At 36.4% G+C, this 14,822-nt stretch overlaps 1 protein-coding gene across 50 annotated transcripts in view; it reads left to right on the top strand.

Annotated features, from left to right (window-relative positions):
* USP54 (ubiquitin specific peptidase 54) overlaps positions 1–14,822 on the top strand; it is a 113,401-nt gene that overhangs the window by 36,182 nt on the left and 62,397 nt on the right. For 25 of the 50 annotated variants that reach the window (XR_011423218.1, XR_011423211.1, XR_011423216.1 and 22 more), the window contains exon 2: positions 13,360–13,931. Coding sequence is in view for 37 of the 50 variants with exons in the window: in XM_070227226.1 (XP_070083327.1) it covers positions 13,785–13,931 (147 nt within the window). In the remaining 13 variants the exon portion in view is untranslated. Of the gene's footprint in view, positions 1–13,081; positions 13,932–14,716; positions 14,794–14,822 lie in introns of all 50 variants that reach the window. The other 25 variants (XR_011423208.1, XR_011423209.1, XR_011423204.1 and 22 more) reach the window with 3 other exon arrangements.

The raw sequence follows: 14,822 nt of genomic DNA, 5'->3' as shown, positions 1-14,822 counted from the left end.
CCAGGCCTTCTCTCTCTTTATGCATAAGCCAGTTTCATTTTAGCAAACAATTGAATGACTACTACATTTTTTTTCAGAAACAGAATGACTACTCCAGTAGGGGATAATTAGGGTGGTTGCAGCTGTAGCCTAGGTTATTACTTCGGCCTGAGAAAAATGGCAGCATATTATGCTGTACTGTGTATATTTGTTGTGAAGTAAGACTGTATTTCATTAATACAGAGACATAAAATGTTTTTTCTAAAAGTTGTCAGCTTCTAGAGCTGTACCCCTAATGCTGTAAGTCTTGAGCTATGATCTTTTAAATTTAGCCCTGTCATTTCTACTCTGTCAACTGTGGATCCCTGGTAGAATTATTACAGTAGGCCCAAGAATGCAAAATCCAAATGTGCACCAAAGAGTATAATTTAGATCTGTTTAGGGGTAGCAAAATTATATAATGAATAACGTATTAGATACTGCTTTGATTAATAAAATACAAATTTATTAGTATTACTGAATTTAAAGTAGCTTTTTGAATTATGTAGTTTCTCAAGTAGTATATCCTATAAAAGTCCAGTTTCTGTAATATGATTCAGATTCTATGGGGGTCTGGAGCTTGTATAATTCAGGGGGTGCTCTTTAAGGAAAACTTTTTTCTTTCTTTTTTTTTTTTTGCTGAGGAAGATTTGTCCTGAGCTAACATCTGTTGCTAGTCTTCCTTTTTTTCTTTTTTTTGCTTGAGGAACGTTGTGCCTGAGCTAACATCTGTGCCAGTCTTCCTGTATTTTGTATGTGGGTCACCACTACAGCAAGGCTACTGACAAGAGGTGTAGGTCTGTGCCTGAGAACTAAACCCGGGCCACTGAAGCATAGTGCACCAAACTTAACCACTAGGTTGTGGGTCCAGCCCCAGGAAAACATTTTCTTTAAGGTAAAAATTAGATATTGAGCCTTGAGAGTCTGTTCAAGAGAGGGGCCCTGAAGCTTAATCTTCATTAGTTTCTTCTTAAATCTGCCTCTAGATGTAGGGGTCTTCAAAAAGGTTGGAACCCAGTGTTTTCCATCATCTCACATGTGGAAAGGTTTTTAGCTTGCCCGCAAGATGTTAGTGTGTTGTGATTGGAAACAATGTGGAACATACAACTAAGTAACCCTGCTACCCAAGGAAATAGGTAATAGATGATAAGATGATAGACTTCTTTCCCAGTTTTGGCTTCTGGCTTCCTAGAAGTTAACCTGATGTTAGAGACAACAAAGTAATGCAGACTGTTTTGACTTAGTTAATCCCAGGCGCTAGGTAGTAAAGATAATTAAATAAGTATAAAGAAGGTTAAAGATTTAAAAAAAAATTTTTACTTAAAAAAATTTTATTTTTATTTTTTGAGGAAGATTAGCCCTGAGCTAACATCTGCCACCAATCCTCCTCTTTTTTGCCAAGGAAGACTGGCCCTGAGCTAACATCCATACCCATCTTCCTCTACTTTATACGTGGGACGCCTGCCACAGCATGGCTTGACAAGCAGTGCATAGGTCTGCACCCGGGATCCGAACCAGTGAACCTTGGGCCGCCAAAGCCGAACGTGCGAACTTAACCGCTGTGCCACCGGGCCGGCCCTAAAGATTAAATAAATATAAGAATTTATGTTTAGAATGATGTCAGCATCACGGTGGAGTGAGCTGTTGCCTTAGTCTCTCCCCCTAAGATACAATGAAAAAGACATTTATTAACCAACAGAGGACATCCACACAACAATGAACTAACAGAAAGAGAACTCAAGAATAGAATCCCATTTACAATCGCAACAAAAAGAATTAAATATCTAGGAATAAATTTAACCAAAGAGGTGAAACACCCATACACTGAAAACTAGGAGACATTATTGAAAGAAATCAACGATGACATAAAGAAATGGAAAGATATTCCATGCTCACAGATTGGAAGAATAAACATAGTTAAAATGTCCACATTACCTAAAGCAATCTACAGATTCAGTGTAATCTGAATCAGAATCACAATGACATTCTTCGTGGAAATAAAACAAAGAATCCTAAATTTATATGGAACAATAGAAGACTCCAAATAGTGAAAGCAATCCTAAGAAAAAAGAACAAAGCTGGAGGCATCACAAGCCCTGCTTTCAAAATATACTACAAAGCTGTAGTAATCAAAACAGTATGGTAGTGGTACAAAAACAGACACAGAGATCAATGGAACAGAATTAAAAGCCCAGAAATAAAACCACACATCTAAGGACAGCTAATCTTTTTTTTTTTTTTCTGCTTTATCTCCCCAAATCCCCCCTGTACACAGTTGCATATCTTAGTTGCAGGTCCTTCTAGTTGTGGGATGTGGGACGCCGCTTCAACGTGGCCTGATGAGCGGTGCCATGTCCGCGCCCAGGATCTGAGCCCTGGGCCGCCGCAGCGGAGCACGCGAACTTAACCACTCGGCCACGGAGCCGGCCCCTAGGGACAGCTAATCTTTGACAAAGGAGCCAAGAACATACAATGGAGAAAGGAGAGTCTCTTCAATAAATAGTGTTGGGAAAACTGGACAGCCACCTGCAAAACAATGAAAGTAAACTATTATCTTATGCCATACGCAAAAATTAACTCAAAATGAATTAAAGACTTGAAGGTGAGACTCTGAAATCGTAAAACTCCTAGAAGAAAGTATAGACAGTACACTCTCTGACATTGGTCTTAGCAGCATCTTTTCAAATACTGTGTCTACATGGACAAGGGAAACAATAGAAAAAATAAACAAAAATGGGACTACATCAGACTAAAGATCGTCTGCAGGGCAAAGGAAACCAGGAGCAAAATGAAATGACAACCCACTAACTGGGAGAAAATATTTGCGAATCATATATCCGAAGGGATTAATCTCCAAAATATGTAAAGAACTCACACAACTCAACAACAAAAAAACAGACAACTCAATCAAAAAATGGGCAGAGGATATGAACAGTTTTCCAAAGAAGATATACAGATTTTCAATAAGCCCATGAAAAGATGTTCAACATCACTAATCATTAGGGAAATGAAGATCAAAACTACAATGAGATATCACCTTATACCTGTTAGAATGGCTATAATTACCGAGACAAAAAATAATAAATGTTGGAGAGGATGTGGAGAAAAGGGAACCTTCATCCACTGCTGGTGGGAATGCAAACTGGTGCAGCCACTATGGAAAACAGTATGGAGATTTCTCAAAAAATTAAAAATAGGAATACCATATGACCCAGCTATCCCACTACTGGGTATTTATCCAAAGAACTTGAAACCAACAATTCAAAGAGACTTATGCACCCCTACGTTCATTTCAGCATTATTCACAATAGCCAAGATGTGGAAGCAACCTAAGTGCCCATTGACTGATGAATGGATAAAGAAAATGTGGTGTCTGTGTGTGTGTGTGTGTGTGTGTGTGTGTGTGTATGCAATGGAATACTACTCGGTCATAAAAAAAGACAAAATCATCCCATTTGCAGCAACATGGATGGACCTTGAGGGTATTATGCTAAGCAAAGTAAGCCAGACAGAGAAAGACAAACACTGCATGATTTCACTCATATGTGGAAGATAAACACATGGACAAAGAGAACAGATTAGTGGTTACCAGAGGGGAAGGGGGTTGGGAAGTGGGCAAAAGGGGTAAATGGGCGCATATATATGGCAACAGATAAAAATTAGACAGTTGTTGGTGAGCACAATGCAGTCTATATGGAAATAGATCAATAATAATGTACATGTGCAATTTCACAATGTTATAAACCATTATGACCTCAATAAAAAAAAGATTAAAAATCAAAAAAAAAAAAAGAAGAGTGAGAGAGAGATCTCTCTGTGTGCATGCACCGAGGAGAGGCCATGTGAGGACACAGTGAGAAGGCGGCTGTCTACAAGCCAAGAAGAGAGCCCTCAGCAGAAGCCAAATCTGCTTCCCCCTTGATCTTGAACTTGCCAGCCTCCAAACTGTAGGAAATATTCACTGTTTATTTTTTTAAAACAAAGAATTTATGTTTAGATTTTTTATTTCTTCATGATTCAGTCTTGGTAGGTTATATATTTCTAGGAACTTACCATTTTTTCTAGATTATCTAATTTGTTGGCATATAATCGTTCATAGTTTTTTTTATGATCCTTAGCATTTCTGTGTTATCAGTTGTAATGTCTCCTCTTTCATTTCTGATTTTATTTGAGTCTTCTCTCCTTTTTTTCTTAGTTAGTCTAGATAGTGATTTGTTAATTTTGTTTGTCTTTTAAAAAAACCAGTTCTTAAGTCTATTGATTTTTTCTATTACCTTTCTAGTATGGGTTAATTAACTTGATTATGGGAATCCTTTCACAACATATGCGTATATCAAATCATCACTTACACTTTAAATATATTACAATTTTATTTGTCAATTATACCTCAATAAAGCTGGAGAAAAAAGGAATTTATGAACAAACTTATTTGGCGCTCCTCAGAATCTATTCAGCATTAGTAAAATCTATGTGGCTTTGTCTTTTTCAGAGTTGAGAGCAACACAGTAATAAGATTCTTATCTGCTCTGTCTCTTCCTTCCACCTTTGACTGATTACTGCATAATTTTAGAACTTGGCCAGAAACTAGTAAATGTTAGTAAAGATGATGGTACATTTTCTACAAAGAGTTTGGGAATAAACGGCTGCCAAGTAGCCTGCTGCTTGTGAGTTTATTGTAATCTAGGACTATTCTCTGCATGATGTTGTGAGCCCTTTGCTGCTGCCAGAGGGGCAAAATCAATCAGATAGGAGTAGTACTAGGGTATGAAGCAGTTTTAATTTAAATTTGAATAAATTTGCATACAGGACTTAGTTGCCTTTATCAAGTGGTGGTTGTTTTAGTCATCATCTAACTGACTGTCATTAAAATTAAGCAAGATTCTGTATTTTTTTGAGAAGATTAGCCCTGAGCTAACATCTGCCACCAGTCCTCCTCTTTTTGCTGAGGAAGATTGGCCCTGAACTAACATCTGTGCCCAGCTTCCTCTATTTTATATGTGGGATACCTGCCACAGCATGACTTGATAAGCGGTGCATAATTCTGTGCTCAGGATCCACCCCGTGAACCCTGAGCTGCCAAAGCAGAGCATGCAAACTTAACTGCTGTGCCCACCAGGCTTGCTCCAAGATTCTATATTGAAAACTGTATGTGGACCACTTGTTTGAAACAGATTGCCACTGAACAAATAATGCATGCTCACCAGGTGTTTTTTTCCTTTTTTTAAAATTAAGTATATAAGGATGCATTTGTGCAGAACTACCTCGCTAGGATCTCATCAGTGTTTATATTGATACTCATTATATAAACACTCATCAGTGCCTATATTGACAGTGAGAAAAGCTTAAAGTTTCAACTGAGTCACATTAATATAAAAATATCTTGCTTTTATAAGATGTAGCAATTGTATAGAACGTTAAAAAATACATATTTAGAATCATACTTTTTAGTTAGAATTACAATTTATAAATAGAAAGGTGGATTATCTGACAAAAGAAACTATAGTAAAAATCCCATGATAACGTGTCCCACAATAACAGATGTTTGGATATAATATAAGTGGCTTCTGACCTCCATCCATTCCCCATCCTGAATAGAGTAGGGTAAAGTCCCTTATCCTCTAGGGATGGAAAGGAAGATGAAGGAAGGAGGACTTCAGAAATATTGGCCTATTAGAAACATTAATTGCCCTTAAAATTATAGAAAATTTATATAAGAGCTCAGAAATGGGGAAGATTCCTTCAGGCTTGGGGTGGGCAAGGAATGTTTTACAAAGAGGCTGGGTTACATATAGAGGGGAAGAAGGATATTGAGTATCCTATGTAGGTAAAATGGAATTAATAAGATCACAGAAATGGGAAAACCTTTGTTTGGGAACAAGGTTAATGTAGGGAAATAGAAGGAGATAAATATAAAAGGTAAATTAAGGTCAGATTATGTTATTAAGAATTACGCTAAGAAGTTTGGACATTATTCTCCAGGAAAGACCTGGGAAAATTCTTTGTTTTTTTAGATTGATATTTTAGAACATGCTTTTAAAAATGATTTTTAAAATCTTTGGTAATTTACATAAAATTACCAAAATTTGCATAAAAATACCAAAATCTTTTTGATATAGCTCTCGAATTTTGCTAAATGCATAGAGGTAGTGTAACTACCACCACAATCAAGATATAGAACAGCTTCATCGTCCTAGTACTTCCCTACCCTCATCCCCAACTGTTGGCAACCACTCATCTATTTGACTTTGAATTTTCCAAAATGTTATGTAAGTGAAATCATATATTATTACATAACCTTTTGAGTCTGCTTATGTCACTTAGCATGATGTATTTGAGATTCATCCATATTTTTGTGTATGTCAGTATTCCTTTCTTTTTATTGTTGAGTCTGTTATATGGATGTACAATTTACCAGTAGAAGAACATTTGGGTTGTTTCCAGTTTTTGGTGATTATGTGTAAAGCCACTTAAACACTTGTGTACAGGTTTTTATGTGAGCATAAGCTTTCATTTCTTTTGGGTAAAATACCTAGGAATGGGATTGCTAGGTCATATGGTAAAAAGTGTATTTAACGTCACATGTAACTGCCTACTGCGTTCTGTATTTCCATCAGCAATTTAGGAGAGTTCCAGCTGCTCTGATTCTTCCTCATTAGCAGTTGTTATTGTCAGGTTTTAAATATTTTGTTTGTTTGGTTTTGTGTTTAGCTATTGTAATAGGCATGTAGTATGGTTTTAATTTCCATTTCCCTAATGACTAATAAAATTTAAAATCTTTCTGTATGTTTATTTGCCATCTGTATATCTTCTTTAGTGAACTGTCTGTTTAAATCTTTTGCCCATTTAAGAAAATTGGGAAATTTTTTTTATTATTGATTTTAGAAGATTCTCTATATATTTTGGATACAAGTCATTTATATGATTTGAAAATATTTTCTTCCAATCTTTGGCTTGTCTTTTCATTCTCTTAACAGTGTCTTTCAAACAATAGAAATTCTTGATTATGATGAAGTCCAGTTCTATAATTTTTTTTCTTTTATGAATTGTGCTTTTGTTGTTGTATCTAAGGGTCTTTGCTTAATCAAGGGTCACAAAGTTTTGTTCTGTCTTCTTGAATTTTTATAGTTTTCATTTAGGACTATGACCCATTTTGAGTCATTTTTGTGTAAGGTATAAAGTATGCATCAAGGTTCAGTTTTTTCCAAGTGAGTGATCAGTTGTTCCAACATCATTTGTTGAAAAGACTGTTCTTTCTTCATTGAGTTGCCTTTGCACTTCTATTAAAAATCAATTGACCACATATGTGTAGGCCTGTTTCCAGGCTCTCTGTTCTGTTCCACTGATCTATGAGTCTGTCCTTTCACCAATACCATATGGTGTTGACTTCTGAGTCTTCCAATTTTGTTTTTCTGTTTCAAAATTATTTTGGTTACTGTAATTCCTTTGCCTTTCCATATAACTTTTAGAATCAGCTAGTCAATTTCTATAAAAAGAAGTCCTTCTGGGATTTTGATTTGAAATTGCATTGAATCTATCAATTTGGAGTGAATTGACATCTTAACAAAATTGAGACTTCCAGTTTATGAACATGGCATACCTGTCCACTTATTTAGGTCACCTTTGATTTCTTTCACCAGTGTTTTATAGTTTTCAGCATATAGATCTTACATATATTTTGTTACGTTTATACCTAAGTGTTTCATATTTTGTGGTATTATTGTAAGTGGTACTTTAAAAGAATTTTAATTTCTGATTGTTCATTGCTAGTATATAAAAACACAATTGATTTTTTTTTTTTAATATTCACTCTGTATTTTGGGGCCCTACCAACCTCACTTATTAGTTCTTAGAGGTTTTTTTTGTAGATTCCTTGGGATTTTTTAAATGTAGAACATCATGTTGTCTGTGAATGAAAGTTTTATTTCTTCTCTTCCAATCTGTATATTTTTCATTTCTTTTTCTTTCCTTATTGCACAGGCTAGGACCTCTAGTATGATGTTGAATAGGAGTGGTAAGAGTAGTCATCTTTGCCTTTCTTGGGACCTGAAAATGGTGGGAGTGGTTCTATCAAAAACTTCCTTTGGCTGGCAACTGACATTGCTCTGCTGGTAAGGAACAATTCAAGATTTCTGCCTCTTTGTATAAAATGAGCAGAAATAAGTATTGAGACATGTTAAAGAGAAATATTAATAAAAAAGCTAATTATATAAATGAATTGGAATGGCAAGAGACAGGAGACCAGAAAGACTTATCTATTGTAATAGTTTAAATGGGAGGTAATTGTGGTGTAAAGTAAGGTGATGACAATGGAAGTGAAAAAGAAGGATCAATATAAGAGATTTTGAAGGGAGAATTGACAAACCTTTGTGATGTGAATAGGGAAGGAGGAGGAGGGATTGAAAGGAGACAAAAACTACAGAGATTTTGAACCAGGGTAATTGGAAATGCCATTAGTCAAAAAAAGAGGTGGGGCGGGGAGGGAATCAGAGGAGGAACTGCTTTTGCGGGGAAGGCGATCTGGACATGTTGAACTTGTTCTGAAAGTGGGGCAGTGTGCACCTCATTGGTAATCTGGTTTTAGAGTTCATGAGATTTGTGATTTATCAAACCAGAAGTGATAGTTGAAGTTCCGACAGAGAAGAGCATGAGAACACCATGGGAAGTACTATGGAGAGAAGCAAGAAGGTCTGATTTAAACTTTAGTGTATGCCCACTTTTAAGAAACCAACAAAGGAGAGAGAAAATGAACTGTCTGAACAGTAGGAGAACCAATAATATTCATTTGTCATTCTTTCATTTTATTCCTTCTGTCATTTTCTTATTAATTTACTCAATGAATCCAAGACTGTGTAGCATTAAGGCAGCCAGTATTAGGTACTACAAGAAAGTTAAGAAAAATGAGGCCCATGGAAAAGTCAGTAGGTTTTTAAATTAGGAGATTGCTTTAGAAAACGAATGTTCCATGAAGTAAAATTGTGGCGGTGGAGTGAAGGAGCAGTACCAAGTTCTGAAAAGATTGGTGGTGAACAAGGAGAGGCAGCAGTTGTAAAATATTAATTGTGGAGATATTTAGTAGTAAAAGGTTGAAAAAAATTTAGGACAGGGGCTGGCCCTGTGGCATAGTGGTTAGGTTCAGTGCACTCCACTTTGGCAGCCTGGATTTGCAGGTTTGGATCCTGGGCATGGACCTATACCACTTGTCAGCCATGCTGTGGCGGTGACCTACATACAAAGTAGAGGAAGACTGGCACAGATGTTAGCTCAGGGCTAATCTTCCTCAAGCAAAAAAAGAGGAAGATTGGCAATAGATGTTAGCTCAGGGCTAATTTTCCTCAGGGAAAAAAAAATTTAGGACTGTAGGCATAGAGTTAATAGGTAGCCTTTGTTGTTGCTGTTTTTTTTCTTTAAAGAGTATAGGATATCTGTGTGTGGTTATTTTTAAAGTGGAAAGAGCTAATGAGGAAGGAATGTTTGAAAGGTAATAATAACAACAACAGTCATTTATATAGCAATTGCTTTATGCCAGATGTTGATATTAGCACTTTGCATGTATTAACTAACTTTAATCCTCATAATAACCAACAAGATACTACAGATATGGCTGGGAATTATTGACATGTGGAGTGTACCGAGGAATTGAGGTAATTGCATATTGATTTATTTGTTGAAATATAGTTTCTTAACTAAATTACAAGTAAACTGCGATATAGAAGAACAGAAACTAGAAACGTGATCAACTTTCCTGGCTGAACTGTTTGGATATCTCAATGTAGTACAGTTTGACTTCCTAATGTTTGGGTTACTTTTTATTTTAATCACTAGGGGCTACTGTTCCTTCATTAGAAACTGAGATGCTCTTCATGGTTTTTCCATTTGAATCATTGATCAGTTGAACGTGGTCATTCTTTGCAGACCTTCTAAAATGTTAGTGTATTCCTTGTGAATAGGTTCAGTTGTTTTCCTTTCTAAGTTAAACTTTGTATTTTTAAAATAATTGTAAAATTTAAATGTTTCTCCAGGCACATAGCTAAATTATACTGACATATCACTTATCCTGTGTGAGGCCTGTTGTTCTTTTTATACAACTAGATTTATTCCTGGTGGCTTACAACTTTCTAGTATCCTGAGGTCCCCAAACCAGAGTTTACTTTTTTTCTTTTAGGTATGGCAGTTCACTCATTCAGTGAACTCATTATTCATTCCTTGTATTAAAAACTTGCTGGTTCTTTCACATGACTGTCTCATTAAATCTCAGCCATTGTCTGAAATAGGTATTGTGTCACCATTTTACAGACCCAGACAACAAAGTTCGAGATACCTAAGTAGTTTGGGATTATACAAAGTAGTAAAAATGTGGGAATTGAACACATGTCTTCTAACTCCAAGTCTAGTCCCAGTCTTTATAATATCACAATTACTCTACATTACTTGCTCCTTACAAATTTGACATTATACTGTATTTTGAGCTCTGCTTTTCATAGAAATAGTATTCAAGCTTTATTCCATTTTATTTTGTCGTCATATCACTACTTTTTTGTGTTTGTCTTTCTCTCCCTTTTTTTTTTTTGGTTTGGGATTGCCAGTATGATGTAGCATGGTTAGTATCTAGCTCAATGCTTTTAGTCATGATTTTGCATTGAATCACAAATACTACATACAGTAAAAGGTAATTTTTACATAATTTTAAATTCTTTTTTTATTTTGCAGATATCAGTTTCTTTCAACTTAAAAAAAAATTTAAAACTTACAGAGAAGTTGCAAGAACTAGTACAAAGAATTTCCATATACCCTTCATCTAGATTTACCTATTTTTAACATTTTGCTATAATTTACCATTTTCACTCTTTCCCTCTTTCCATATATATATAAAGATATACACACACACAGATACATACATACATATATGATTTTTTTCTTCTGAATCATTTCAGAGTAAGTTGCTAATTTTATGCTCTTTTGCCCCTAAATACTTATGTATTGCTTAAGAAGTTATTTTCTTCTTTAAAATAGGTTGTTAGAGCCTGTGGGTAGAACTCTTAATTGACTTTCTCATATATCTTTAGTAGATGGCATTGGAGAAGGATTATGTTGTTTTGGTGCTAGACCTGCAACTTAAGGTCTATTTTATCATCAATATTTCTTTGGACCATTTGTTACTGCCTCTCTTGGCTTTGCTCTTTTTGTCTCTCACCTCTAGTTTCTGACACACCTAGAGCAAGTGTGAGAGCTTATTGCCTTACTCTATGTGATGCTGCCATTCAGAGCCTGAGAATCTTTTTTTTCTGCCGCTGCCTTTTTTCCCTTTGCTCCCTGAACTCAGGGGTGTGTATCATAGGGCAGACTGAGTTTCAGTAAGCTTCTATTGTGTATACTGGAAACCCTGCTGCCTGCCAAGTCCTTTTGGCTGTGAGCAAAGTGGAGGCTTGGTACTTGTCATTACTTTGCAGCAGTTGAGCTGAAGGAATGCTGTATAGCTTGTTGGAAGTTGCTTCATGGGCTTGAGTGGGGTGTGTATGAGGGTGTGTGTAGAGAGTTGAGGGTCTTGTAGTCTGTGTGGGAGACATGGGATCCTTGCTGATGTCATGCTAATCATCAGGCAGTATTTATTGAGTGCCTCCTTAAGCTTAGCACTGTGATAGGAGCTTTTGGAATAGTATAATACAATTCATAATTAAGTCAAAGTATAACAGTCAAACAGTTCTAGCTCTGCCACTTATTAGCTTTGATTTGGGCAAGTTAGTGTCTTTAAGCCTCCCTTTACTCTTCTGTGAATGGAACTATGAATACGTACAGGATAGGGCTGTTGTGAAGATCAAATAAAGACTGCAAATAAATAGTGTTTAGCACATGTCTGGCACTAGTTAGTATTTCATTTCCTACAGTCATATTCAGAATATATGACTATCATATAAAATAAGTAGAGTAACATGATACTACCGTGTATAACCAAATATTTTAACTGTGACATGTAGTCTGGGAATTTAGAAAAGGGAAAGAATTTAGAGAAGGGAAAGAGCATCTCCCTTTAGAGGAGGAAAATGGTCTTGTGCAACCATGTAATGTTTCTGTACCTCAGTTTTTCCACTGGACACACTGTGGATAATGCTAAGTGATCTCCCGGAGAATGATTAAGATGTTATAACATTTTCGCTTTTTTAGGTGGTCTATATGATGGTGGGAAGGAAGGGAGAAGCTTGGGGAACTGTTAGAAACCAATTTAACACTTAATATTCTTAATTTTTTCCTGGTGTGGACATGGCAGCCTTATAAGAAAACTTAAAGTTGGAGATTAGAAGCGTTTCCTTCCAAGGAAGATGCTTGCTTTGGTATTTCTCTGTCACCTCACTGGCATTTTAATTAGTTGAAAACTAATGTTGGTCAATTGATGGCCTCTGATTGTGAGTGCCTCAGATATAATCTGAGGATTAAGTGATTTGTAACCTAAATTATCTCTGTGATCCTCTGTATAAATATAATATACAAACAAACAGGGCAGGAGAAGATTTAGTTCTTTTGGACTGAATGTTAAAGACGTATGGTTTACTCACCATGAATGTATCTCTGGGTTGGGACATGTTTACTCATAACTGAGTCCAGACTGATGACTTGGCCTTCTTCCCTTTAAATAAGCTTTGAAAGCCATGCACATGTGAAACACCTTTAAAAATTTCTTTACTTACAACATCCAAAAGAAACTGTTTCAATTCCTAGCTTGGTATGTTGCTTATTTGGTAATTTTTTTGTTAGCCTGATTTTAGAAAGTGTATTGGGTTTTTATTTTTGTCCAGATCAACTTTCTTCTCCTTCTAGAAAATTTCAGAGAAGTTTCCCACGAAAGTTAAGCTTCACACACCTTTTTCTTCCCCCTCTTTCGTTTGATTGTTTCTCCTTTTTGTTGTTGTTAAGGTAGTTTTGGGTTTTTTTGGGGGGGGAGGCATTGTTTGCCAAGGTTTCAAGTTTATAGTAAGAGGTGAGGCAACGTTGATCTTGGCAGAACAGCACAAAGCCAGTAGAGTCATTAAGTGACGCAAGCTTTTGATTTTTTTTTTTCTTTTTGTTAAAGCTCTCTGGCACAGCTGGCTATTCTAGTCACAGGGGAAAAGAGAAGAGAGTTACTGAAGTTCTGGATGGAATGATAGAAGATGTTTGAGACATATTAAAAAAATAGCAGCTGCAACAACAACAGAAGTACCGTATAATTCAAACAAGCTTCTTAGTTTTGTGGGATCCATGTTAGTTGCTTAGAACCTGAGTTTTTACTTCAGAGGATGATGGGACAAGGAAATAGAAGGCAAGAAGGTTGCGTTGGATTCTTGCTTATCTGTCTGCCTCTCCTTCCAGTTGGAAGAATCTTCAATCCACAAGAAGCATTGTAAACAAGCCTAACGAACACGTCCTACCCTGATCTGGATACTGTTGGAGTTGAGGATTACAGCCAGTTCACCAGGATTTTATGGAGGCAGTTCAAGAAAAATAGAAGGAAGCAATAACTTAAGGATTTTTCTGTTTGTATTAGTCCTGTGCTATGTTAAATTGTGGACATTATTTGGAACAAGTAGGAGACGGCTCTGTCATGTGGATCTAAGAAGATACCTGAGTTCCTTGAGCTACATATATGATGTTTGGAAGGTTATAAACTCAAAATCTTTCAACATAAATTCATTAAATTCTGGATTATCTTTCTATTAAGGACTTCACCAGACAGAAACTCCCTCCCCAAAAGATACAAAACCTTCTCTGTGTTTTCAGACTAAATGTGAACAATAATGTCTTGGAAGAGAAATTATTTTTCAGGAGGCCGTGGTAGTGTCCAAGGGATGTTTGCACCTCGAAGCTCAACCTCCATAGCCCCTAGCAAAGGCCTCAGCAATGAGCCAGGGCAAAACAGCTGCTTCCTCAACAGTGCCTTGCAGGTAAGGGTAATTTCTTTCCTTTTGGTGGACTTTGACTTTTAGTTGCTGATGCTGTATTTCTGATAACTTTTTTTTTCTTTCTTTTTTTTTTTTGGTCAGGAAGATTGGCCCTGAGCTAACATCTGTTGCCAATCTTCCTCTTTTTGCTTGAGGAAGATTGTCACTGAGCTAACATCTGTGCCAATCTTCCTCTATTTTGTATGTGGGATGCTGCCACAGCATGGCTTGATGAGTAGTGTTCAGGTCTGCCCCCCGGGATCTGAACCAGCAAACCCTGGACTACCAAAGCAGAGCATGCAAACTTAATCATTATGCCACCAGGCCAACCCCTGGTAACTCTTTTAAATATAATACTTGGCAGTCTGTTTGAGGTTAGCAGCTTGAGATCCTTTTTTAAGTTTATCCGTGTGATCTTAGGCAAGTCACTTTATCTCTTTGAGTGTCAATTACCTCATTTATAACAAAAGGGATTAATTATGATAGTAGAAGTAATAACTGTAACTGCTACTACTTACCTGCCTAAAGGGAGGTGCATGGACTAGATGATCTTACTACTTTTTTATTTACTTTTTTCCTGAACAGTCTCTATTGTTTCCTTTTTTTCTTTTTGAGACCAATGTCTTATCACCCTGATTGTTTTTCTCTAGTATAAAAAGCAAAATTCTTTCAATGAGTCAAAGACCTTCAGGTTTATCATTCTTGTCTCATAATATTCAGGCTCTTAGCACACACACTGAATGGAGTTCACTTTTTGACTGTCTACTTCTTCATCTCCTTCCTCTAAGCTCTCCTCCAGTGGCTCATGATTGGTGTCTGGTCAGACATGCTTGAACAGAGCAAGTGGAAAGTAAAGTCCCCTAAGGTGATTATCTACTCCAGATTTTTCCCTTT

The sequence above is a fragment of the Equus caballus genome, chromosome 1 (assembly GCF_041296265.1).
Source record: "Equus caballus isolate H_3958 breed thoroughbred chromosome 1, TB-T2T, whole genome shotgun sequence".
NCBI classification, from domain to species: domain Eukaryota; kingdom Metazoa; phylum Chordata; class Mammalia; order Perissodactyla; family Equidae; genus Equus; species Equus caballus.
This window is presented reverse-complemented; position numbering and strand designations above follow the sequence as displayed.